This window comes from Diabrotica virgifera, chromosome 9, assembly GCF_917563875.1.
Source record: "Diabrotica virgifera virgifera chromosome 9, PGI_DIABVI_V3a".
NCBI classification, from domain to species: Eukaryota; Metazoa; Arthropoda; class Insecta; order Coleoptera; family Chrysomelidae; genus Diabrotica; species Diabrotica virgifera.
The window spans coordinates 218,153,130-218,178,832 of NC_065451.1; the positions used below are offsets into that span (position 1 = coordinate 218,153,130).

Genomic DNA, 25,703 nt, shown 5'->3' on the forward strand with positions numbered 1-25,703 from the left:
TACTAGAAAAGGGCATAAACTATACAAATTTTTTCGAATTTTTGATTTAAGACGAACCTGCACCGAAATAATCTGCCTACCGGAAAAAACGCTGGGCTGTGAAAACTGCAGAAAAAATTCGACAACTTCCAATATTTTTAGCCGAAATTTTTTTTACAACTCCTACAAATGCTAAACTTTTCTGTGTGTGAATTTGAAAACAAATTGGATTTTTAGTTTTTAAAATACCAGATATAGGTACCTAAAAAGATTTTTGAAAAAGTTATTTTTTTGTGCGTGGCCTTGAAGACCTATGTAACTCCTCCCTTAATAAATACATCTGGTTTTATGATATATCATTAGATTAAATTGTCCGAAACGGTTGACATTCCTCGTCCTAGTCAACAGTAGATTTCGTAATAGGTGAGTACTAGAACGGTACTAGCTAATAAATTTGATTCTATTAACAATATTGAACTTAAATAGTTAGAGTTAATACAGTTTTGGATTATTAAAAGTATTTGTAAATTCATTTGAAAGTTACTTGGTAGTGATGTTTTTACTTTGTTGTGATTGGGTTGTTTGTTGTTTGAGTTTAATAAGTGATGTTATAAAACAACCACTATTTACAGTGTAATTATACATTAGACCAGGACTAATCTGTAAATAAAAACGTGTATTTTTGGTTGTGAGAGGTGGCATTCGGATTTTTTCAGATAAAGTTAGGTGACACCTTCAGTAATAATAATTGACTTATGCTCCTTCTCAAATATGCCCGGAACATTAATAAAAAATAAAAATATTTAAAAATTTCGAAAAACATCGATTTTTTTTTGCTTTCCTTGCTTATAACTTTAAAACGGTTCGTTTTGGAACAAAGTCGTACCGAAATAAAATAAAGATAATTGAATTTTGCATGATATACGACTGGTCAAAAATGTCTTAAGGTATTAGCTTTTCTGCAATAAAGCAATAAATACAAAATAAGGGGGCAAAATATGCCTGTTGTTATTCAATATTTCTTAACCACTTTGGTGGCACTTAGGACCTTAGTAATTCGCTTAGAAAATTCTTATAACTTACTTAAATGGTCTACCAAATTTCATTAAAATCGACTTAAAAGATTTTGCATAATAAATTTGCAATATAGATGTTTTTAAAAAAGTTCAAATTTTTTAAAATCTTTCTGAACAAAAAGTAGACCATTTAGAAGTTGGCTAATTTTTTTTAATACAAAGAGGTGCTTTACCTATCTAATACACTTTACAAAATTAAAATTGGATTATTAAAGGGGCCTCAGCAATGTTTTAAAAAAATGAATTTTTAGCAATGCAAATAATTAAAACCGGTATAATTTGACTTTAACTTTCAAATTCTGTCAGCAGAAGTAAGAACATTTTTTGCTTAGAATTACCCAAGAAATACAAAAAATGTTTTATTTTGCGAAAAATTGATGTTATGTAATTCCTCAAGTTCTTTGTTTATTCGGATTTATCTTATCGACATCCGGATCAACTGTTACCCAAAAAATTCGTGTTCTACGGGTCAAAATACATAAAAAACTGGGGTAAGTGCATCTTAATAAAGGAGCACGTAGCACCCCCTCCTGGACACAGAACTAATTTGTTTATAAGCCAAAAAATTGTTTATAACTTTAAAACATTGCTGAGGCTGATTAAATAATCCAATAATAATGATTTCAATTCTATAAAGTGCATTAGATAGGTAGAGTGCTTCTTTATATGTAAAAAATTGACAAATCTTTGTATGTTCTAGTTTTTGTTGTGCAATATTTTAAATAATTTTAATTTTTAAAAAAAGTTTAGATTGCAAAATTATTATGCAAAATCCAGTAAGTCAATTTTAATAAAATTTGGTGGACTGTTTTAGCACATTAGAAAAAATTTCTAGGCGATGGAAAAACATTGAATAAGGACATGCTTGTTTTGCCCCCTTATCTTATATTTATTGCTATTTTGCAGCAAGGGTGTTGAACTAAGAGATTTTTAACCAATCGTATCTGATAGAAAATTTAATTGTCTTTGTTTTATTCCTATACGGCTTTATTCCAAAATGATTCGTTTTAAAGTTATAAGTAAAGAAAATAGAAAAAAAAAGAAATTTTTTGAAATTGTTAAATATTTTTTTTTTTTTTTATTAATGTTCCGGGCATATTTGAGAAGGAGCATAAGTCAATTATTATTAACGAATTATTACCTAAAAACCGTTGTTGACCGTTGTTGACCGATTACTTTTTACTTTCAAGATATAAAATATGCGTAATTACCTAAAGTAAATAGACAACTGTACTCAATATACAGGGTATCCCGAAAATATTGGTCATAAATTATACCACAGATTCTGGGGTTAAAAATAGGTTGATTGAACCTGACTTACCTATATACAATACTATGCACAAAAAAAGTTACAACCCTTTGAAGTTACAAAATGAAAATCGATTTTTTTTCATATATCGAAAACTCTTAGAGATTTTTTATTGATAATGGACATGTGGTATTCTTATGGCAGCAAAATCTTAAAAAAAATTAAAGTGAAATTTGTGCACCCCATAAAAATTTTATGGGGGTTTTGTTCCCTTAAACCCCTTCAAACTTTTGTGTACGTACGTTCCAATTAAGTTATTATTTTTGCACCATTCGTTAAACACAATTTTTTTAAAACTTTTTTGCCTCCTCGTACTTTTTCGATAAGCCAGTGTTTATCGAGATATTTTGAATATTTGTCGAATCCACCACATATTTGTGTATGGTTAAGTACGATTATAGAGACCTGCTAATAATCCGAAAATTTATTTATAATTTACATTTTTAGCTATATTTTGAAAAAGAAGCCACATCTCGATAAAAGGTGACTTATCAAAAAAAGACTAAGAGGCAAAAAATTTTTAAAAACACTGTGTTTAACTAATGGTGCCACAATAATAGTTTAATTAGAACGTACACAAACATTTGGGGGGTTTAAAAGAACAAAACCCCCCATAAAATATTTATGTAGATATATTAAAAAAGAAGCCGCATCTCGATAAAAACTGGCTTATTGAAAAAATACTAAGAGGCAAAAAAAATTTAAAAACGTTGTGTTTAACTAACGGTACCACAATAATGAATTAATTGGAACGTACACAACAGTTTTTGGGGAGTTAAGGGAACAAAAACCCCATAACATTTTTATGCAGTGGGCAAATTTCACTATAACTTTGTTTTAAGATGTTCCTATCACAAGAATGATACATGTCTATTTTCAATAAAAGATCATTAATAGTTTTCGATATATTGAAAAAAATCGATTTTCATTTTGTAACTTCAAAGGGCTGTAACTTTTTTTATGAGCACATTTGTACTAAGTTAAGTTGAGTTCAATCAAAGGATTTTTGACCTCAGAATGTGTGGTATAATTTATGACTAATCTTTTCGGGACACCCTGTATATTAGATATGCCAATTCAATTTAAACGTGTTCAATTTCCAATGAAATTGTCATCTACAGTGCCATTAGATTAAGTTATGATCGATATTTTTTTTTATTTTCATAATTAATTAATATATAAAATTTTAAGTTAATTTAAATTAAAAATAAATATTTGATGGTGGCGGATTAAGACTGCGCTAAGTTTTATTTTTAATGAATTTTGGGATTGGGGACGTTTTGGAACGTTTCATTTTGCACCGTCACGTCGTACAGTGGTGCCAAATACTGAAAACGTAATCATGAGATAAAAAAAGTCCTCTAAAGATTTTCATGTTTACAGTAGTTTTTTTCACATACTATCGTAGTGTAGTAATAAGCAGGAATAAAAATCATACCGGATGTATTTTTATTCATATCTCAGGGACAAGTGAATCATGTACGACAGGGGTGGGCAAAAGGCGGCCCGCGGGCCGGATCCGGCCCTTTTGCTTACTTTATCCGGCCCGTTGAAAACTCTCGCAAGCTTTTTTTAAGGCATAGGCGCAATGCTTTTTAAATGCATTCATTTTTTTCGAATCCTATGAAAATTATACTGCCGAAAACCGAAAGTCCCTGAAAACTTCTACAATGCTTATTTTAGTAAGTCGCAGGGGTGAAAGAAAAAAAGAAAAAAATTAGTGTGATTTTTAATTTCAAATATCTATTTGATGAAAGAAGCTTTTTGTTTATTCTAAGTAAGGGACTTTTGGCCCTCGGTAATAATGTAATCTTTCGTTTAAATTTTCCAAAAATATTTATTAGTTTTCTCAGGATTCGAAAAAAAAGGAATGCAATTAAACAGCATTGGTCCGAAATTTTCCGCCTACGCTCTTAATCTCTTTTGTGCGGTTTTGTTGAAATCAACAGTATTAGTATTTGTAGTGTTCATATAAATAATGAATCTCTATCTTCTGCTTTTCTTAAAAGCGTCTGTGTGTTTAACTCGGTCCAGATGCGAATATTTTTCGGCCAGGGAATTTGTCGTCTACCAGGACCCGTTTTCTTCGATTTTACCCTTCATAATCAGCTGCTGCAACAACTTACAACAACGTACTTATCATTTATTAATATGTGCCCTTTCTCCTTGCTGTCTTTCTCCCTTTAATGATGGTCAAAGTTCTCTGTTCCTTTTCCATTCTGTGAAACACCACTTCGTTCGTAATATATGATCGGTCCATGGTATTTCCAAAATTCTCCTAAAAAGTCACATCTCAAAAGCTTTCAGCTTCCTCACTAAGTCAGCATTAACAATCCAATAATGAAGAATAGAGTGGACATAACATTTTTATTATCATCCCGGTTATTTATAGGGTTCTCCGCCTTCTGGTTCCCAGTTTACAGCTTCGTCCGTCGTTGCATTCGCCAGGGTGAACGTTCCTTTTCGACATTATCTTCTGAATGCACGCAGACAGGATTGTTTCGGCTTTCCTCTCTTCCTTCATTGCTTGGCGTTCATTTTAAAATTTGTTTTGGCAGCCTGTCGTCATCCATTCTTTCTACATGACCATACTAGATCAGTTGACACCTTTGAATTTCGACTGATGGTTTCGATGATGGTTGACTTGACATAACGTTTTACCATCCGATATCAGATTTGCAGATTGAATCTTTGGTTGCTCAGAAATTTCCTCATCTTCAAAAAGGCTGCTCTTCAATTTTTGAATTTCATTTTTTATCTGGATCCATGTTATGGCTTAATATAATGGACCATATTAAAAATTTCGTAATTTTACTGAGAACAAATTGGTCGCATGTACACACAAGTAAGACAATTTATTATTATTATTATTTATTATTAACAGTCAAAATGTATTTGTTCAAATGCTTTAAAATGATACTTATATTGTATTTATGTCAAAAACTTTCTTGGGCAGAGAAAAACCTCCACCAAAAACATAAGCGTGTGCGTAGCGTACATACTGGGTATGGGTCTCCGGCCCGGGAGACATTTTGAAAATTTCATTTTGGCCCGCGCTTAAAAGTATTTGCCCACCCCTGATGTACGACGTTATCTTGGCTGATAGTGAGAGTGAAAAAAAAACGCATGTATTGAAAACGCTGTAAAATGTTTTGTAATTTATCAATTTTATCGCTGTAAAGCAGATTCTTCTTTTTCAAGTATGTAAGATGAAAGTTGACTTAAGATTGATTAACAATGAGTGCATAAAATTTGATGTATGTATAGTTAAAATAATCAAAATTTTGTACAGATATATTCAAAAAGTACATAATTCTGTGGCGGTTCTACATAACAGGAATATGTATTGGCGGTTGTACATAAGTAAAAGGTTCTGAACGTTGTACTTCAAACCGAAAATGTATGCGTAATCAGCAATTTTAAGGGTTCCTTATAATACAACATTTCAAAAAAATATGGGTTTAAAATAAAAATTTTGAATTTATTTACGCCATATGGGATCCGTCAATTATTTAAAAAAAATGTCAGATTTGTTATGAGCGACCTTAAATTACTGATCTTTTAAAAAAATATTGCGTTTTCTTTGATATTTTAAATATTTTCCTCCATTTTGGATCCGTCATTTTCTTTAAAAGAAATGTCAGATTAATACTCATTGATGCCAAAAACCCTTAAGTACGAAGGTAAATCCGAAGTATATGAACCATATTATACGCTTTTAAAAGTTCAAGATCAGGTTTTCGGGATTTGGAACCACAGTGCGTCGATGCATGTGCCACTAAAAAGTGACGGCATAATACTTTCTACGGCATAATGTTTTCTACTATTCAAGTTGTAAACTCTTATATTGCCTAAAATGCCTAGCAAATTTTACCTATCCCGGCTCATTGTCTACAGGTTTTGCACATGGAAGATTCAACTTTTTTCATACGTAAATTTTTTGAATATTTTTATGGTTCTGTTAATTTTTAGTTATTGAATTATGACACATTATCTAATTCCATAAGGTACATAAGGTGCAACGAAGTTTACCGGGTCAGCTAGTAATTAATAAGAATCGACCAAAAAAATCAAGGGGTTTTTTATAATAAGACGAAAATGTGTGTATGCGTGGAGAAAGAGAGAGAAATAGAGAGAAATGGTATTAGACAGAGGTGGTTGTTGGGCTTATGCAAAAACAGAGTGGTTTGGTGAGGGCATTATAGTTCCTAGACAAATTTTTAATTGTATTATATTTGAAATGAATTTCGACTCGATTCAAGTTCTCTGTTTAACCCAGGTATCACAATACCAAAAGGCACCGCTAGGAAAATATTCCAATTTGCGGTTCAGAGAACCCATACGAAACGAGTCTGTGTACTCCAAAACAGAGTATGGCGTTAGTAAAATAAGAAAATCTACGGTTTCGTTTTGATTTAGATCTGTTTCACTCCATCCTCCGATAGTATTATTTCTAGGTCTACCTGTTGTCAAGGAGGGTCTGAGGAAGACAAATATACACAAACACGACCGTAGTCTCTCGATATAAATTAAAACTATTTATATCGCAGTATGGCTAGAACGCCTTCTAACGGGCAATACATAAGCGAAATGAATTTTAACTCGATTCATTATTCCTTGTACTCTGGGCTAATTAGCAAAATTCATGGAAAAGTTATTTACCAGCAATTCTATTGCTGGAATCGAATTATAAGATCCTATATATTAATAATATAGGTATGCAAAGTCCGCAGATAGTGTGCTACTTTTTTATAAACAAAATGGCGCCGACAAATCGTATTTTTTTCAATTATTGCTCTATAACTCCGAAGATTTTAACTTTACAACAAAAAAACACTCATATAAAAATTCACCGCAATTAAATTCTGCATAGAGATATGTTTTTCACGATTTGCTCCGACGAAAATTTTCCTCGGAAAATGCGGGTTTTCCTAACAAAAACTATAATTTTCAAATAAAGTTTTAGGTAAGTAATTATTAATCAATAATTAAATAACTTAGTGACATCAAAGATTTCTTGGTATATATTGTAATTCCAGAAGCCGGTGAAAATTAAATGAATATTTTAGCAACAATTCAATTGTTAATTAACAATTTACGATCGCAATAATAACCAAAATAATCATGATACATTGATCAATCTTATAAAGATTATAAAGATGAGATGCTTGTTTAATATTTTATCGACAAAATATAAATTTTTCTTTTTTTGCATAATCTTTAAATTTTGAAAAAAAAAATAGTTATAATACGTTGGTCTAATTAGTAAAATACAAAGAAAGGTTATTTACCAGCAATTTTATTGCTTTAATCGAATTATAAGATCCTATATATTATTAATATAGTTATGCAAAGTCCACAGATAGTGTGCTACTTTTTTATAAACAAAATGGCGCCGACAAATCGTATTTTCTTCAATTATTGCTCTATAACTCCGAAGATTTTAACTTTACACCAAAAATACTCAAATAAAAATTCACCCCAATTTAATTCTACATAGAGGCATGTTTTCCTGATTTGCTCCGACGAAAATTTTCCTCTGAAAATGTGGGTTTTCCCAACAAAATCTTGGGCCAGTAATTATTTATCAATAATTATATAGCTTGGTGAAATAAAAGCTTTCTTGGTATAGATTATAAATTCAGAAGCCGGTTAAAATGAAACGAATATTTTAGCAACAATTCAATTGTTAATTAACAATTTACAGTCGCAATAACAACCAAAATAATCATGAGACATTGATCAAATTTAGAAAGATTATAAAGGTGTGATGCCAATTTAATATTTTGTCGACAAAATAAAAATTTTTCATTTTTTTGCATAATCTTTAAATGTTTAAAAAAAATTGTTATAAACAAATTAACATTTCTTAGAAATTGTTTATTATATTATAATTTAAAGAAATACTTAAAATGCGTATTTCATAGGTCTTGAAAATGAATGCTTTAAAAAAATTTTCCAACCATTTGCAAAAAAGTTAGGAAACAGCAAAATAAATATACGATATCTCCATTGTTTATAATTTGTTTTAATTGTTTCAAAGCTTAAAAGTGAGTCTATGGTACAATCTAATTACTCACAAAGGATGTCAAAAATTAGTGCAATGGTTATATTTTAATCAAAGATTAAAAATACTTTTTTTTTGTAATTTTTAGCGCGAAAGTAGGCTTGATACAGAGCCGGAGATAAAATGTTCACTCGAAGCGACTGACACGCTTAAACTCGCGCGTGTTGTGTATGTGGGCGGGTAGCTACGGTACTGTATTTTTCTACTTTCGCGCGCGTAAATTACAAAAAAATATATTTATAATCTTTAATTAAAATATAACCATTAAGCTGATAATCGATATTGTTTTATAAATAATTAGCTTGTACTTTAAACTCACTTTTACCCTTTGAAAGAATTAAAAAAATTATTAACACCGTAGTAATCGTATGTTTATTTTGTTGTTTCATAACTTTTTTGGAAATGGTTGCAAAAAAGTTTTAAAGCATTCATTTTCAAGATATTTGAAATGCGCATTTTAGCTATTTTTTAAAATTATAATATAATAAAAACTTTCTGAGAAACGTTAATTTGTTTATAACTATTTTTTTTAAACATTTAAAGATTATGCAAAAAAAAAAATTATATTTTGCGACAAAATGTTAAATAGGCATCTCATCTTTATAAGATTTCAAAGTTTGATCAGTGTATCATAATTATTTTGGTTATTATTTCGACCGTAAATTATTAATTAATAATTGAATTGTTGCTAAAATATTCATTTAATTTACACCAGCTTCTGGAACTATAATCTAAACCAAGAAGGCTTTTAAGTCACCAAATTATTTAATTATTGGTAAATAATTACTTATCTAAAACTTTATTTGAAAATTAAAGATTTTGTTGTGAAAACCCGAATTTTCCGAGGAAAATTTTCGTCGGAGCAGATCGAGAAAAACACGTCTGTCTCTATGCAAAATTTAATCACGGTGAATTTTTATATAAGTGTTTTTGTTGTAAAGTTAAAATCTTCGGAGTTCTAGAGCAATAATTGAAAAAAACACGATTTTCGAGCGCCATTTTGTTTATAAAAAAAGTAGTACACTATCTGAGGACTTTGCATACCTATATTATTAATATATAGGATATTATAATTCGATTCCAGCAATAAAATTACTGGTAAATAACTTTTCCCAAAAATGGCCTATTCTCCGATAATCAGCCCAGACTATTGTTAGAGAGCGTTCTAACCATACTGCGATATAAATAGTTTTAATTTATATCGAGAAACTACGGTCGTGTTCGGGGTAAATTTGTCTTCCTCAGACCCTCGTTGACAACAGGTAGACCTAGAAATAGTACTATCGGAGGATGGAGGGAGACAGATTTAAATCAAAACGAAACCGCAGATTTTCTTATTTTGTATCATATTTATTATATTATATTTATGTTATAGAGTTAATTTGTATTCTGTCTAGTGTTACGGGATTTGTTTTAACTTGTATATTTATACCTATACTAATGATTTAAACAGTTTTCACTGCATTACGTCACTCAATCGTTCTCTCCAGTTTTTTCTGTTGTGGCAGTTCCCTTACTGCAAATTTCTTCTTTCGATTGCTTCGTCCGCTTCAGAATAGAATAGAATAGAAATATGCTTTAATGGGTGCGTTCACCAGACCAGTATGCTACGTCAGCGCTCTGAAACTGTTTAAGATTTTTCGGGTGAACGTCATGTCAATTTAGGCTAAACTTCAACGTGTTGACGAAGCGGTCGCCATTTTATTGAACGTAGTATTTGTATCGCTCCAATATTGAACGTGTTTAAGAAATATATTGTAATGGCGCGATTATTTGAAAATATTTATTTTACAATGGTTTTAATTATAAAGTAATTGAATCTTAGGAGATACATAATTGTATATGCTCACGAAATTGTAAATATGTGTATTAAGGAACAATATTTTCAACATAATTCATATTTACGTGATAATTATTATTTATTTATGGTGGGTCATCCAATGGTTCTGCTCTGTCAAGTCCAGCACAGTCAGCAGCACCAAAAATTATTTCTTGTTCATTTCATTATCAAACATCAATAAAGGAAGTATATTATCCATTTTTGAATTAAATTTGTTTAAGGTACGTCCAATTTATCGTTGAACGATAAGTATTATAAATCAACAAAAACAACGAATCCCGTTTTAGGTTAGGTTGATACATCGAACAGGTGGGAACACAAAAAAAAACCAACTATGAAAGTGTCAAACGAAAAAATACCATTCACCAGACTAAACGTAGTTTTAAAGCGCTGCAACATAGCTGTTTAGTTGAAACTTAAACCGATTATTTCTGGTGAACGCAGCCATTGTCACTGAAAATTTTTACAATTTTATGGACAAAGCTTACATACAGTCAAAAGAAAAACATAATATAAATAACAAATAACAACTACAATTTACTAAAATTAGATAAATCGTCAATAATGTAATGTACAGTATAAGATATAAAAGCCAAGACAAAAACAATTTATTGCAAAATATATATAAATTGCAAATTGAACATACAACAAATAAAATAAAATAGGTACAACATATAGTCCTGTCGCCAGGGAGGGTACAACGGCCTCTTGTATTCAGATGGACTCACCCAAGTTTTTTTTATGTATTTTGACCTGTAGAACACTAATTTTTTGGGTAACAGTTGATCCGGATGTCGATAAGATTGTTATAAACCAAGAAGTTGAGGAATCACATAACAGCGATTTCTCGCAAAACAAAACAGTTTTTTGTATTTTTGGGCCATTCTAACCAAAAAATGTTCTTACAATTTTTTTCGTAGGATGCATAGTTTTCGAGATAAACGCGGTTGAACTTTCAAAAAATCGAAAAATTGCAATTTTTGAACCCGAATAACTTTTGAATAAAAAATAAAATAACAATTCTGCTTACCGCATTTGAAAGTTCAAGTCAAATTATATCGGTTTTAATTATTTGTATTGCTAAAAATTTATTATTTTATTGTTAAAAAAAGCTATAAACACCTAGTGCTTGAGTGATGTTTTCAATGATTTCTCATTTAAAATCGAACGAGTAGGTAGAAGAGGTAAAAGTACAAGCGGGGCTATTTCTACGTAGCATGCTTTAAAACGCATGTATTAGGCACGGGAAACACTATGTGTTTATAGCTTTTTTTAACAATCAAAAAATAAATTTTTAGCAATGTAAATATTCAAAACAGATATAATTTGACTCAAACATTTAAAGGCGGTAAGCAGAATTGCTATTTTATTTTTTATTCAAAGGTTATTCGGGTTCAAAAATTGCAATTTTTCGATTTTTTGAAAGTTCAACCGCGTTTATCTCGAAAACTATGCATCCTACGAAAAAACTTGCAGGAACATTTTTTGGTTAGAATGACCCAAAAAATACAAAAAAAATGTTTTGTTTTGCGAGAAATCGCTGTTATGTAATTCCTCAACTTCTTTGTTTATAACAATCTTATCGACATCCGGATCAACTGTTACCCAAAAAATTCGTGTTCTACGGGCCAAAATACATAAAAAAAACTTGGGTAAGTCTATCTGAATTAAGAAGGCCATTGTACCCCCCCTGGCGACAGGACTAATAAGGAACTGACAAGTTTATGCTGCTGCGCATGGAACCCAATTTTCTTAGTTATTCATTAAGAAATTCTTCTATTGAATAGTATGGTCTTTTAGATAGATAGGCTTTTGTCATTTTTCGGAACTTAGGGAAAGATGTTGCAGATTTAAGTTGTAACGGAAGATGATTGTACAGTTTCTTTGCGGAATATAATATAGATTTCTTTACTAACTCAGTGGATGGAATCGGTAAATAAATATCAAAGATTGAATTTCTGGTGGAGTAAAGATGATTGGGCCTTGATGGAAAGACATGAAGGTGTTTACGAATTAAACAAACCGTTTCTAGAAAATATAAAGATGGAGGTGTTAAAATTTCGTGATCTCTGAAGTATTTTCTGCAATGTGTAGATCTTCTGGGGCCAAACAAATATCTTATTGCTCTTTTTTGCAATCTAAAAATGACATCAAATTGAGCAGCTGTACTAGAACCCCAAAAAGGAAGACCATATCGAAGATGAGACTCGAACAACGAAAAATATGTTATTTTAGAAGATGCTAAATTGAGTTCCCTTGAGACAGATCGTATTGCATAGCAAGCTGAGGCGAGTTTCTTACTTAACGAATCGATATGAAGGGACCATTTAAGGTTGCTGTCTAAAAAAATACCAAGAAATTTTACAGAATCAACGGTACTGATCTGGCTGTTATGAAGTGGCAAATGTTGAAGAGCTCCTTTATAGGATAATGCTGCTGTTTTATTTACGTTAAAAGAGAGTAAATTAGAGTCAGACCCGGTCTTTATCGTCAGTAGATCCGAAGTTATAGTTTCATGAAGAGATGCAATAGTTGAGTTGCTCCAAGTGATACTGGTATCATCAGCAAAAAGAAAAATTTTTCCATTGATTTTTAAATAAGTGATGTCATTTATAAAGATAAGGAACAGTATAGGACCCAATACTGAACCTTGTGGTACTCCACATACGATGTTTTTGAGACTAGAGTCAGTATCATTTGCTCTAACTAGTTGTTTCCGATTATTCAAGTAGGATTGGAACCAATTCAAAGAAATAGCTCGAATTCCATAGAAATTTAGTTTTGTAATCAAGATGTCGTGATTTACATAATCAAAAGCTTTGGCATAGTCGCAGAAAACAGTGGCAGTATAAAGATTATTGTTTAGTGCTTGGTAAACCTCATGTAGTACAGAAAACATGGCATCAGTGGTACATTTGTTTGTTAAAAAGCCGAACTGATTTTGTGATAAAATGTTGTTATCAACGATAAAGGACATAAGTCGAGTTTGAATGAGTCTCTCAATAATTTTGGAGAGTACCGGTAGTAAGGCAATAGGTCTATAGTTGCAGGCATCAGATTTTTCGCCACCCTTATGAAGAAGAATAATAATGGCTGTCTTTAGGCACTCTGGAAATTTACCTTTTTCGAAGGAATCATTAATTAGTGAGAGGAGGATTTCCAACACATTTTCTGTGAGATTAGAGAAAATTTTTATAGATAGTCCATCAGTACTACAGGATGATTTGCTTTTGATACAATTGATTGTTTGGATAAGTTCAGAGTTATCGACTGGTCGTAAAAAGAATGAATTCGAGACCTGTCTTGAATTAGGAAAATAGGAAATGGGATCTTGTTGCGGCAAAATTGTTGATGTTATATTTTTACTCACATTAACAAAGTAGTCGTTTAGACTTTCAGGATTTGGAAGGGAAAATGATTGAGCTGTGTGAGTTTTATTTCGAAGATCGTTTATTATAGACCAAGTTTCTTTTGCAACACTTTTAGAGCTTCCCAGACGATTTTGATAATAGGCTTGTTTAGCTGACCTGACAAGTTTTAGATATGTTGTCCTGTACTTCATGATATATTCAGTGACAGCAACATTGGTAGTAAATTTCTTGATGTATAGTAGTGAAAGCATATTCTTAGCTGAGATGCGAATACCTTTCGTAACCCAAGGTTTCCGATGTTTTGGCTTAATAGGAATTAAAGGAAATGCCTTATTGAAGATGTGGAGAAGCTTATCTAGAAAAACACTGAAATTATAGTCCACGTCTATAGAAGGAAATTGCCACTCAGAAGTTAAGCATAAATTTTGGAATTTACGAAAATTCTGGGCGGAAAAAATCCTACCTAAACGTCGGGTTTTTGAGGAGGGTTTGCTGAACATGTTAAACTTCGTATACACTGCTTCATGATCAGATAGTCCCGCATTAATAACTGTAGAGCAGACATCAAGGGGTGAGAAATCTGAGACAATATAATCGATTATGGTAGATGTAGTTTTTGTAATCCTTGTAGGAGAATCAACGTGCATTGAGAGACCATACGATTCAAATATGTTTGCCAGGGACACTTGGGTAGCACTAGCAGCAGCATAATTAATGTTAAAATCACCGCATAGAATTTTTCTGCTTTTATGAGGCAGGTCATCCAACAAATTTAGCAGATTCTGAAAAAATAGTTCCACGGTAGAATCAGGTGATCTATAAATGCAAATAATGTAAAGATTAAGATTTTTTTATAAACTAAGGAAAACTCAAAGAAGGATTCACTTAACAAAAAGTCATATTTTGTTACCAGAGAAAAATCATTATTTCTAGAGAGAATCAGGGTGCCTCCATGAGCCGAACTTGGACGATCATACCTGGCAATTGTGGTATATTTTTCTACAAAAAAAGGCTCGTTAACTACAAGCCAGTGCTCTGTAACCGCAACTATCGGAGGAAATCCTAATTCCTCCAGAAACAAAAATAATTCATCAGTTTTATTTCTTATAGAACGAATATTAATCAGAACCATGCCAAAGTTGTCATCACTAAAATAATTTTTCATCTCTGAAAGATCTTTGGGGCCTGCCTCCCTTCGTTCTTCCTATCGGGATCTATTTTGTTTATCCAACGCTTTTTATCTCTGTTGTTATGACATATATCCGTACCAGGTTAAACTGTTCTGTTCTATACAGGGTGTTTCATTTATAATTGTCCGTATAGTAACTCGAGAAACCTTAGCACAAAATACGAATATTTAACCTAAAACACTTAAATAAAATGTGGTTCCTTACCGAGTTACAGGGTGTTTTATCTAAAAAATTGAAAACTATTTTTGCTCAGCATTTAAAAACTTTTCGACGAATCGTTTTCATACTTGACAGAAAGTGCGAACACTAGACACCCTACTAAATTATGATAAACAAACGTTTCTGGCTACTACCAGAGGCGTACGACAGGGGATGGTGAATGGTTGACCCTTCTCAAATTCTACGCCACTGAAGGAATTACTATTTTAGTGCCATTTTTAGATTTTCCAATACTCTCTACGTACATAATATACTCTTCATTTATAACGATAAAGTCATTGGTTTTCGAGATATTTGAAGTTAAATATAAAACGGCACAGTTATTTTGATTAATTTATCATATGATTCATATGATTGAAATTTAAAAATTATTTGTACTCAGTACTTTAAAACTATTTGGTGTATCCTCATCATACTTGGCAGAAAGTGTAGGTACTGTACACCCTACTAAATTAAGATAAATAAACGTTTCTACCTACTACCAGAGGCGTACGACAGGGGATAGTGGCTGGTTGACCCTTCCCAAATTCTACGCCACTGACGAAATTGCTATTTTAGTACAATTTTTTTATTTTGCAATACTTTTTATGTAAAAAATGTACTCTTCATTCGTAACGATAAAATGATTAGTTTTCGAGGTATTTGAAATTAAAAATAAAGCAACACAAAACATTAATCAAAATAAGCGTGTCGTTTCATTTTTTTAACTTCAAAGATCTCGAAAACTAATGACTTTATCGTTACGAATGAAGAGTATATTATTTTCATAGAAAGTATTGGAGCATCCAAAAATTGAACTAAAATAGCAATTTCGCCAGTGGCGTAGAATTTGGAAAGGGTCAACAATTCACTTCATTTAACATAATTTAGTAGTTTGTACAGTACACATACTTCTTGCCAAGTATGAAAAAGATACGTCGAATAGTTTTAAAATACCGAGCAAAAATAATTTTTAAATTTTTAGAGAAAACACCCTGTAACCACCCTGTGGTAAGGAACCACATTGTATTTAAGTGGTTTAAGTTAAATCTTCGTATTTTGTGCTAAGGTTTCTCCAGTTACTGTATGGACAATTATTAATGAAACACCCTGTATAGTCTATTATATCTATCTGAGCTCGTTCCCATTCTCTTCTTAATCTTGATGGTATTTATCTCTTATTGTTATTTTTCAACTTCTTCTTAGGGATTCCATCTTTGTTGCGTTTATTTTCTTTTTGTTTTTTTTTTATTTTTGAATAGTTAAATTCATGTTATGAATAATAAAATAGAATATTTAAACAAATACTAAATAAATAAATAATCAATTCGTTGTAAACCGAAACAAGAGCCGACTTATTTATCAGATCAGAGAACCGGTTTCGAATCTTGTTCTCATCAGAAAGTGCGTATATGACTATCTCTGAACAAACTGAAACAAATCAGGCTGCTAGATACTAAATACTTTTTCAAACAAAAGCATATACCTAACTTTTTAATGATTTCTTTTAGGTTCAACATGGAGAATACATTTAATATTGCCGAGGTTGAAGAAGATCCCTTAGCAGAAGTAAATATTACTGAATTTTACGAACAAATGGAAGAAACTTACGATATACTTCATTACACATCATACTTTACAGACACAATAAAATTCTTACTATGCATTCTATCCATAGCAGCTGACATCTGCATAATTATAATTATTATAAAGAATCCAAAACTGAAAACAAAGACAAATATGTACATTCTTCATTACTCAATATGGCATATAGTATTTGTGGTGATTTGTCCAATATTTTTCGTTCTTTTGGATCAACTGCATTTGGTTGATATTTTTCCAAGTGTATTCTTCTCCATTATTTATGAGGTAATCGGTATATCAGTATTACTGCTCTTTCTGCTTGGTTTCTGTCTTGCTTTGGACTGGTTTTTAAATATTCACAGTCCACATTTTGTAAAATCTTCTGCACTCTTTAACAAATATGCTATTTATTTAATTTATTTACTGGCTGCTTTTATATCCGTTATTATGTATTTTGTTTTTGAAGAGTATATTCCTGAAGCACTTTATTATTCGATAGCGTTGTCTCTTGTGATATTTAACTTTCTGTATTACAGTAATAAGAAAAACGAAAACAACTTCAAAAGTTACGGCTTGTTTCCCGCTAATATCATCGTCTTCTTTTGGTTGCCACTCTTTGTATTTGAAGAACTGCTCACCTGGTCCAGCGAATCGGACCAGTATACTTTGAGCAGTATACTGTTATATACAATGTTTTTGGCTGATTGGTTTTCCCTCAGCATGTCTTTAGTTTTGATTATAACTTTGATTAGGATGGATACAGATATAGAAGTAGCGATGCTTAAATTATTTAGTCGAAGAAATAAAGGATACAAAGATGATTTGGAGACCCTAGAAAAAGCTGAAAATGAAGACGTTCCAAATAGTGTAGTCACCGATAGTAACAGTGTACACATATGAACATTTTTTATTCTTATAATACAAAATATAAACTTATTTTTTCATACATGAATATCTTTATTTTATATGGCGCTACACCCCACGTCAGGCCCTGACCTCCCACAGCACTTATCTGCAAGAATCTCCTTCCTTGGCTTGTCTCCACCAGTTATCCATCCTCAATATCTCCTTAGCATCAGTACTCTCTTCATCTATCCCCCTCTTTCTTGGTCTTTCAACTGCCCAAGTATCACCGAACGGTTTTATTAAGCCTTTTAAGGAGGCTTTAAAACTGAAGAATAAAACTAAAATTGAAATCAATTGGTTTTTAAGTAAACCTTAAGGTTGCAATAAAACCGCTTTCAGCATAAAAGGGCCCATACTGAAAGAGGTCAATAAAACCAAAAATAAAAACCTTTTTAAAATTTTGTTTTCTTAAGCAACTGGTTTTAAAGCTGCTGTGAAGGTACTTTTAAAACCATGTTAAAAGACACTTTAAGTGCAGGCAGTTTTATAGAAAACTTAAAAAGGTTTCTTAAATGGAGACTTTTAAAAACAATTTACCTTATTAAATGATTCTTTAAATCCATATAAATATACTCAAATATATAGGCCAACAAATTTTTACATGTGTTATGATAGGTAAATACGTACCTATTTGTAACCATAAAATAATAAAAAGTACTTTCTTATTTCGGGCTGCCAAGGTAGAAAACCACTTGCGCACCCAACTTTATTGATAATGTTAACAAGAATACTCTGGCTTGGTTCTAAAAGGGCCAATGTCAATATTTTACTTTTTTGTACAGCTTTATTTAAAATTTAAAACTGACAAAACAAAACGGAAAAAAATTGATATTGGCCATGTTAACACCAAATGAGATTCTGTGGCTTGGTGTTAAAATGGCCAATGTCAATTTTTTGCAATTTGTTTGGTCAATATTAAATTTGAAATAAAGTTGTGCAAACAAGTAAAATATTGACATTGTCCTTTTTTAAAACAAAGCCACGGGTTAAGCCACCTATTATAGGTCTAAATAACTAACGCGCCCTAAAATCTCTGAGTTTTGGCGATTAAAAAAAATAGTAAAACAATTTACATCCGAAAAATGTTAATATGAAGGAAAAATAATTTTATCTGCAATTTTAATGTTCTAATGTTAAATATGTTTAATAAAATAAATCGAATTTATCTCTTTAAGTCGCTTATTTTTAATTTTTATGTAAGCCTTATATTGTAATCTATCCAGCATCTCGAGAAAGCAATATGGCCGAAAAAAAAAATAAAACTATTTAGTTTATCGACAGAGAATTGTTAAGATCAAATGGTTTTATTTTATACGTTTCCAAGAGCATAATATATCCTATATAAAAGCAAGGTTGCCTTGGAATTGAAACCGCTTAGTTTTAATGCTGCTGTCGATAATGCCACTCGGATATAATGTGAATCTAACCTTAAAATCAAGGCGTCGTAGTACTGTGTGTGTTGTGTTCCTTGAAAAATAAGCCGTAATTACCAGTTTATAGTTTAAGTACTTGCGACTTATTTCTTTCATACTAACTGTACTTCCACTTTTTACAACACACTACACCACTGTTTCGCGCTAAAACAAATGGCTGACCATTATGGACATGAAAGAAGAGGGGATGAATTTAGTTTTATTGTTTCTAACAGGAAGCATAGCTTAGCCTTTACGATAACCAAATTGATGCAGTTAAGAGCGTTTGGTTTTAATATGGCCTAATAATTGCCTTTAAGAGAGCAACTTAAAAAAAAATTAAAAAATAGTTTTAAGGCATATGATTTACTGACATAATAGTCTTGAGATCAAGTAGTTTTAATAATAGGTTTTATTAGTCATATTAGGAGAATCTTTAAAACTACAATAAAACTAGAAGGTTACAAACTAGAATCTAATAAAACCAAATAGTCCGGAAGTTCTTTATAAAACTGATTAATTTTAAAGTGAACTGAGAATAAACCATTTTAAAACTACAATAAGACAAATTATCTATTGAGATGAATTAGTCTTATTTGATACTCTAATTAGATACTTTAAAACTAGTGACAAATGCTTAACAGTTTTAAAGTTCTGGCAGTATATCTACAAGGTAACTTTAAAACCATTATCTTCTTATTTACCACAATAAAACCTTTATAAACCTTAAATAAAACTAAAATGTTTTTATTGTGCTACTTAGGTAGCCAAACGTCCCACCCTAGTTCCTTACAACACTATGTAAAGTCTTCTGTAGCTATAAGGTAACCTGCCCAGGGCAATCTTTGTATTTTTGCATAATTTGCTACAGATGGTTATTTGAAATATCGAGGTACTCGTGATTAGCGAGTTAACAAACAATCTTGATCACAAGGTCGAAATATGTGCTCGTATAGAGTATGCTAGGTCCGCTTTACAAAGAATGAAAAAATTCCTAATAAACTCTACCTTATCGTTGGATATCCGATACCAATTTGTAAGGAGGTGTATAGAAGCCTTTGTGATGTGGGTTTTTTAAAGAATGTTGAAGATCTCTTGGAGATAGCAAGTGACCAACAACGAGGTGCTGAGAAGAATGGGGACTGACAGGAAACTCCTAAATATTGTTAAAAACAGAAAAACGAGCTATCTAGGACATATTTACAGAGGAGAAAGATACAACTTTTTAGGTCTCATAATGGAAGGGAAAGTGGAAGGAAGAAGAGGTCCAGGAAGAAGAAAATGCTCCTGGCTGAAGAACGTAAGGCACTGGACAGGCATGGACACACATTCGATACTAACAACCGCTCCAGATAGAGGACAATTTGCTGTAGTTATGGCCAACCTTCAGTAATGGAGAAGGCATCTTAAGAAGAAGAAGAACTCGAGGTTGAATTTTTAAAAATATGAGACTAAAGTTTATTTAACCTTATTTCAAAACATAAATTTTTTTTTATTCCTGTATTCAATTACTAGAAAATGGTATAAACTATACGAAATTTTTCGAATTTTTGATTGAAGACGAACCGGCACCGAAATAATCTGCCTACCGCAAAAAAAAGCTGCGCTGTGAAAACTGCAGGAAAAATTCGACAACTTCCAATATTTTTCATGGTTTTCATGCTCGACAACTTCCACAAATGCTAAACTTTTCTGTGTGTGAATTTGAAACAAATTGGGTTTTTAGTTTTTCAAACACCAGATATACATAGATTTTTGAAAAAGTTGTTTTTTGTGCTTGCCTTGAAGACTTATGTAACTCCTCCCTTAATAAATACGTCTGGTTTTATGATATATCATTAGATTAAATTGTCCGAAACGGTTGACATTCCTCGTCCTAGTCAACAGTAGATTTCGTAATAGGTGAGTACTAGAACGGTACTAGCTAATAAATTTGATTCTATTAACAATATTGAACTTGAATAGTTGGAGTTAATACAGTTTTTGATTATTAAAAGTACTTGTAAATTAATTTCAAAGTTACTTGGTAGTGATATTTTTACTTTGTTGTGATTGAGCTGTTTGTTGTTTGAGTTTAATAAGTGATATTATAAACTGTAACTGTTATAAACTGTAAATATTAAATATAATGGGAGAAAACGAAAACAACGTAACAATTCATGAAGTAATATCAGAAATTAGAAAAAATAGAACAGAGATAAAAAATGCAATAGAGGCTCTGGAAAGTAGATTATTAATACAGATTGCAGACTTGAAAAAGAAAAATAATACGTTAGAACAAGAAAATCAAACATTAAAGAAAGAAATTGAACAAATAAAAATAAACAGCAACGAAAATAGTATTGTAGTCTTTGGACTACACACATCTGTAAACAAACTAACCATTCAAGATATTTGTTTGCGCATATTTTCCCTAGTAGAAGTTGAAATTAAACCATCTGATATCAATAATTATTATACTTTGGGAAATAAATACAACAGCCCATTAAAAATAGATCTTGTAAACCATTGGATGAGAAGAGATATCCTAAAGAACTGTTTTAAATTAAAAGAAAAAAAGGGTATTTCCATTGCACCGGTGTTAACAAAGAAACAACAACAAGAATCCAAAATACTGCGACAAAATTTATTCCTAGCAAAACAGCAGAATAAAGAAAACAGCTACATAAAAAACGGCAAACTCTACGTAAATAATCAGCCCTATACCATTGAAGACTTAATTGAAGCTGAAGAAGTAAGCACTGATAGACTTTCAAATAGTGCTCCATCAACACCAAAACTAGAGACAGACACCCGTGTAGAAAACAACCCACTACCAGGAAATACCGAAAAGCCGAAATTTAAACCAGAAGAGAAGAGTGACCTAAATACAACACCATCATCTTCAAAAAATACCAGCAAGCCCAATACTCGCTTTCAAGACAATAAAAAGAGAAATAACTCCACTTCCACTTCTCATAGCATAATTAAAAAGTAAAGTAGTTTGCTTAATTCACATATCCAGTGAGACTATATTTTAATATATTCTAGATTTAATTATATACCATATTTTATTTTAGATTTACAGATTATTATTTTAGATTACTGTAATTTAGATTTACTTATAAATTGCAATTTCTGTCATTGAGAAACAGGAGAAAAAGTGAAGTTTATTAATTAATTATTTCTTTCTAATATTTTTTCCTCACTCTTTTGAATTATTTTATATTTGTATCGTATTATAACATATTTCATATAAGGAATATTTTGTTGTATATATTATGGATACATACATTAGGGACATTAATCACATACCTTTTGAAACAAAAGAAATTAATAACTTATCAAATTTAAAAATTTACTTACAAAATGATGATCAACATTTTAAAATTTTACACCAAAATATAAGGAGCATTTACAGGAATTTTAATGAATTTGAAATTTTGATTAAACAATTAGATTGCAACTTTGACTGTATCGTGTTAACGGAAGCATTTCGTATTGGCGACGTTGGTTGTCATAAGCTTGAAGGGTACGAGATAATTTACAACCAAGGAAATATTAATAAAAATGATGGAACAGTACTATACTTCAAAAACTATCTTGATCACTGTACAAAAATTATAGAAGTAGGGGAACATAAAGTAATACAAATGCTGGTAACATGTAATAATAACAAAAAAATACTAATCACTGCTCTTTACCGACCACCTTCAACGAATGTAGAACATTTCGTGTCACACCTAAAGGAATATCTAGAACAAACAAAATCATGTCATGCGGACTGTCATATTCTGGTTGGAGATATTAATATAAACATATTAGAAAATAATGATAATGCTAATGACTACTTAAATACTCTCTCTGAATACAACTTTAATTCTTTAATAAATAAACCAACAAGACTAAATAACTGTCTGGATCACGTATTTGTAAAATTTAAATCCAAAGATCCAATAAACGATTGCAAGGCAGCTGTTCTAGATACAAATATTACAGATCATAAGGCAACTGTAGTCACTGTGCCACTAAATATTATAAATAATCTACCCAACAGAAAGAAAGAAATATTAAATTACAACAACTTAAAATTGGACATTAAAGATTTTGATTGGACTGAATATTATAACTTAAAAGATATTAATGATTTAACGGAATACTTAATAAAGATATTAACGTCTTACATAAATAAACATACTGACACCATTAAAATAAAACGTTATAATTTTAAAAGAAAAAAATGGATTACAGCAGGATTAGTAAACTCCATCAATAAAAAAAATAAACTATACAAACAACATATAAATATGCCAGGTAACAAAGAGATAAAGGAAACTTATATCAGATACCGTAAACACTTGAATATAGTTATTAAAGCTGCAAAGAAAGATTATTTCAGACAAGAAATTATTAAAAATAATAAATGTTCCAAAAATCTGTGGAAAATAGTTAATAACTGTAATAACGAACAAAATAATACCAAAAAGTTCAAAGAAATAGTTACTGAAAATAACCAATCTCTTACGAACATTGATGAGATAGCTGAAGAATTTAATGATTATTTTTCCACAGTCGGAGAAAAATACGCGCAAAAAATAATAAAACCTTTATCTCAACCTCCAAAAAGATGTACTACATTGAATTCCTTCTTTTTAGCAGATGTTAATGAAAATGACATTAAAATTATAATAAACTCACTGAAATCCAACAAAGCGCCAGGAATGGATAACATAAAATCAGAAGTACTAAAAGAACTGGGGCATATTTTAACTCGCCCCATTACACATTTAGTAAATAGCATTTTTGCTGTAGGAAAATGGCCCGAACAGTTAAAGCAAACCGTAGTTGTCCCCATACACAAGAAAGGTGATCCTAAATTAACAAAAAACTATAGACCAATTTCCATAATTAGTTCACTTTGTAAGATTTTAGAAAAAGCTTTAAAGAACCAGCTAGTAAAATACCTAGAAAAATTCAAGTTAATATCAAATAAACAGTATGGTTTCAGAGAAGGGTTCTCCACGGAAAATGCCATATCATATCTATCAAATAAAATATATAACTTAGTTGATAACAATATACCAACGGCTTGTGTATTCCTAGACTTGGCAAAGGCTTTTGATACAGTAAGTCACACACAATTACTAGATACTCTGATAGACACAGGTATAAGAGGGAAAGCATATAATTTGATGGACAGTTATTTAAAGGACAGGCAACAAGTAGTGAGAATAGAAGGGACACAAAGTAGTACAAGGAACATTAACTTTGGTATACCACAGGGAACGGTATTAGGACCAATTTTATTTATTATATATATAAATAACATACTGACTTTCCAAACTAAAGGCGACATTTTAAGCTTTGCAGATGACACTGCGATCCTATACTCTGCTGACACTTGGACCAATTTAAAGCTTAAAATGGAAAGGGACCTAGGAAATATTATAGATATATTCAGTCATAAACTACTCACGGTAAATATTGAAAAAACACTGTATGTCCCATTTACCAGTTATAAAAGTGGCTTACCCGATTATAACTCGTTAATTATAGGAAATCTGATGATTAACAGTGCAAGTAGTACAAAGTATTTAGGAATTCAGATTGATTCATATCTTCGCTGGGATAAGCACATAAATCAAACTTGCAAAACTTTAAGATGTCTTTTATATAAATTTAGATATCTACAAAGTATACTAGATATTCATCATTTAAAAATTATTTATTTCTCCTTAGTAGAGTCACGTCTAAGGTATGGAATTCTTAGTTGGGGTGGCATTGCAAATACGCACCTAAAGCAAATGAACATTATACAAAGAAAAATATTAAAAATTATTTACAATAAAAAACTAGGGCACAGTACTGACGATCTGTTTATTGAAGCTCAAGTGTTAGATATAAGGCAATTGTTTGTACTTGCAATGTTCACTAATCTATATAAAAATAAACAGTTACTTGTACCACTAGAACACACATACGATACCAGAAGTAGATCTCAGTCCTTTATTAGAACAAACTTAACAAAGAAAGTAGTTGGACAAAGAAACTTTGAATACCTTCAAATAAAAATATATAATTTGCTTCCTCAAACATACAAAACCTACTTAATTACTATAAATTCCTTTAAATTAATAAAGTGCATATTTCAGACGTATCTAAAAATAAATAATAGAAAAATGTTTAACCATCTTTTTGAATAAATAAATAATATAAACCTGTAAACCTATAATTAAACACAAAAAAAAATAAATAAAAAATAAACGCTCAAAAATTGATGAACTTCACTTCATACCATGTTCTTTTTGTTTATATTGATTTGTATTGTTCTTGCATGTAAAAATTTTACTTCTTAAAAAAAAATTATTATTATATCTAACACAATAAAATAATTGTTATGTTGTATATCTAACACAACTATACTAAAATGGCCCATGCACAACTTAATTGTTTTAATGGGTTCTATGGTTTGTTTGCGTTGAATACATAACAACATATCTAAAACACATAGATATTATATTGCATCATAATAATTATATATTTTTTTATATGTGTATATTTTTCAAGTGAATAAACGTTATTATTATTATTATATTATTATTATTATAAAACAACTACTGTTTGCAGTGTAATTATACATACCTGTATACATTCAATGTTTGATAGCACACATGGACTTTGTTTGGTACTTCATTTACCCTGAAACAAATGACATGAATTAATATTTTAAAAGAGTTATAACAATATTTTCTTTGAAAGTATAATTTATGTTATTTTTGACATCCATATACG

General features: G+C 30.8%; 1 protein-coding gene across 8 annotated transcripts in view; it reads left to right on the plus strand.

The window, feature by feature from the left end:
• The window catches only part of LOC126892788 (uncharacterized), a 163,277-nt gene that overhangs the window by 116,149 nt on the left and 21,425 nt on the right, over window positions 1–25,703 (plus strand). For 4 of the 8 annotated variants that reach the window (XM_050662507.1, XM_050662505.1, XM_050662513.1 and 1 more), the window contains one exon: window positions 16,576–17,566. The exons of 1 other annotated variant lie outside the window; for it this stretch is intronic. In XM_050662507.1, coding sequence (XP_050518464.1) covers window positions 16,576–17,514 — 939 coding nt within the window. In that variant the 3' untranslated portion in view covers window positions 17,515–17,566. Of the gene's footprint in view, window positions 1–16,541; window positions 17,567–25,703 lie in introns of those variants that run through there. 3 more of the 8 variants (XM_050662509.1, XM_050662511.1, XM_050662512.1) reach the window with 1 other exon arrangement.